Source organism: Egretta garzetta, unplaced genomic scaffold, assembly GCF_000687185.1.
Source record: "Egretta garzetta isolate BGI_Z169 unplaced genomic scaffold, ASM68718v1 scaffold219, whole genome shotgun sequence".
Taxonomy (NCBI): domain Eukaryota; kingdom Metazoa; phylum Chordata; class Aves; order Pelecaniformes; family Ardeidae; genus Egretta; species Egretta garzetta.
Window position 1 is genome coordinate 663,498 of NW_009260671.1, and position 1,427 is coordinate 664,924.

A 1,427-nucleotide genomic window follows, 5' to 3' on the forward strand; every position below is an offset into this window, starting at 1 on the left:
GGCTGTGGGGAAGGGCAGAGGGCTGAGCCTCATCCTGCTGGCTGTGGGTGTCCCCACAGCACCCCCCATCCCAATCCAAGGAGCCCTGCAGTGTCAGAAGAGGACACTCACCCACTTTGCCCACAGTGTGGGTCTTGCCCAACCCGCTGGTCTGGTTGGGGAGAGTCCATTTTTGGAAGAGCTGCCTGAAGACGGTTGACTCGGACCCATCATTCTCCGTCTCCACGCTGGTGGTGGCTGGGTAGTTCTTGGCTTTGATGAAGCCCTGGGGGAATTCAGACCCAGAGCATGGGCATAGGGTGCCTGGCACTCCGGGGAGCAGCCAGGCTGTCCCAGAACTGACCCCTAACCCAGCACCCACCAGTGCCCTGTTCATCGCCTCTTGCTTCTCTTCCTTGGTGGCTTTCTTGCCTTTCCACACGAAGATCTTGAGACCTCCTTGATCAAGGATGTAGCAGTCCTTGGAGGGGTGACAGCAGCAGAAATTAGGACTTTGGGCAGCTTTAACCCTTCAAAAGCCGATTTGTTGGGCCCACCAAATTGGCTTTTGAAGGGTTAAAGCTGCCAAGGAAATTGGGCACCCCCAAGCATCCCATGGGTGACACACCTCATGCAGGAGCATATCTTGAGTCAGGGGTCGAATCCCCACCTCCTGTAGAACCAGGTTCCCGCTGGCATTGGAGATGCTGGCAGAGGAAAAGAGAGAAGGAAGGGTTAGAAATAGGGCTGGAAAAACCCTCTCCCCATTCCCACCTCGGGGTGGCAGGGCTGGGTGAGGCTGTCCCCTCCCCATCCCCTTTCCCACCCTGACCATGACAGAGGTGGCACCCAGGGACTCTCTTGCCCTGCCATGGTGGCAACCATGCAGCACACTCATGGCCATGAGGAGGGACAAAGGTGTGTCAGATGTGATGGGGCCGCCCAGGGACATTGCTACTGTATCCAAAGGTCACACTTGCATTAGCATCTCTCCATTGGGTACCAACCCTGTTGGCACCAGGAACTCTCCTTGCTCCAATGTCATCCAAAGGACCTGTCCCCACCCCCACAGTGGCCTTGATCCCTCTTGGTGGCTGTCCATGGGGATGGGAGTTGTAGGACAGTAGAGATGGGTGCTGGGTTCCTCTGGCACCCTGCGAGATGCCCCTGTGGGCAACCCACCCCTGGCAACTCACTGGTAGAGCTTGAGGGAAGACTTGAGCTTCTGGTCCACTTCAGTATCAGGTGTGGCTGCCTTGATGTCCCTCTTCTCACCCAGCAAGTGCGTGAGGACCTGCATGAGCTCCGGCGAGGCGCCCTCGTCCTCGCCATCCACTATGCTCACCTTGGCACGGCCCCCGCGCTCCCGGTCCCGGATGTCCTTGGCCAGGGTCATCGCCTGTCCCCAGGGGAGAAAGGGTCAGCCTGGATCGGGGAGGGAGTGGCCG

The 1,427-nt window shown here is 58.7% G+C and overlaps 1 protein-coding gene across 1 annotated transcript in view; it reads right to left on the reverse strand.

Annotated features, from left to right (window-relative positions):
- VIL1 (villin 1) overlaps nt 1-1,427 on the reverse strand; it is a gene marked incomplete at its 5' end in the record, with an annotated part of 7,623 nt that overhangs the window by 5,268 nt on the left and 928 nt on the right. Inside the window, one exon of the mRNA XM_009645717.1 lies at nt 362-462. Coding sequence (XP_009644012.1) covers nt 362-462 — 101 coding nt within the window. The remainder of the gene's footprint in view (nt 1-361; nt 463-1,427) is intronic.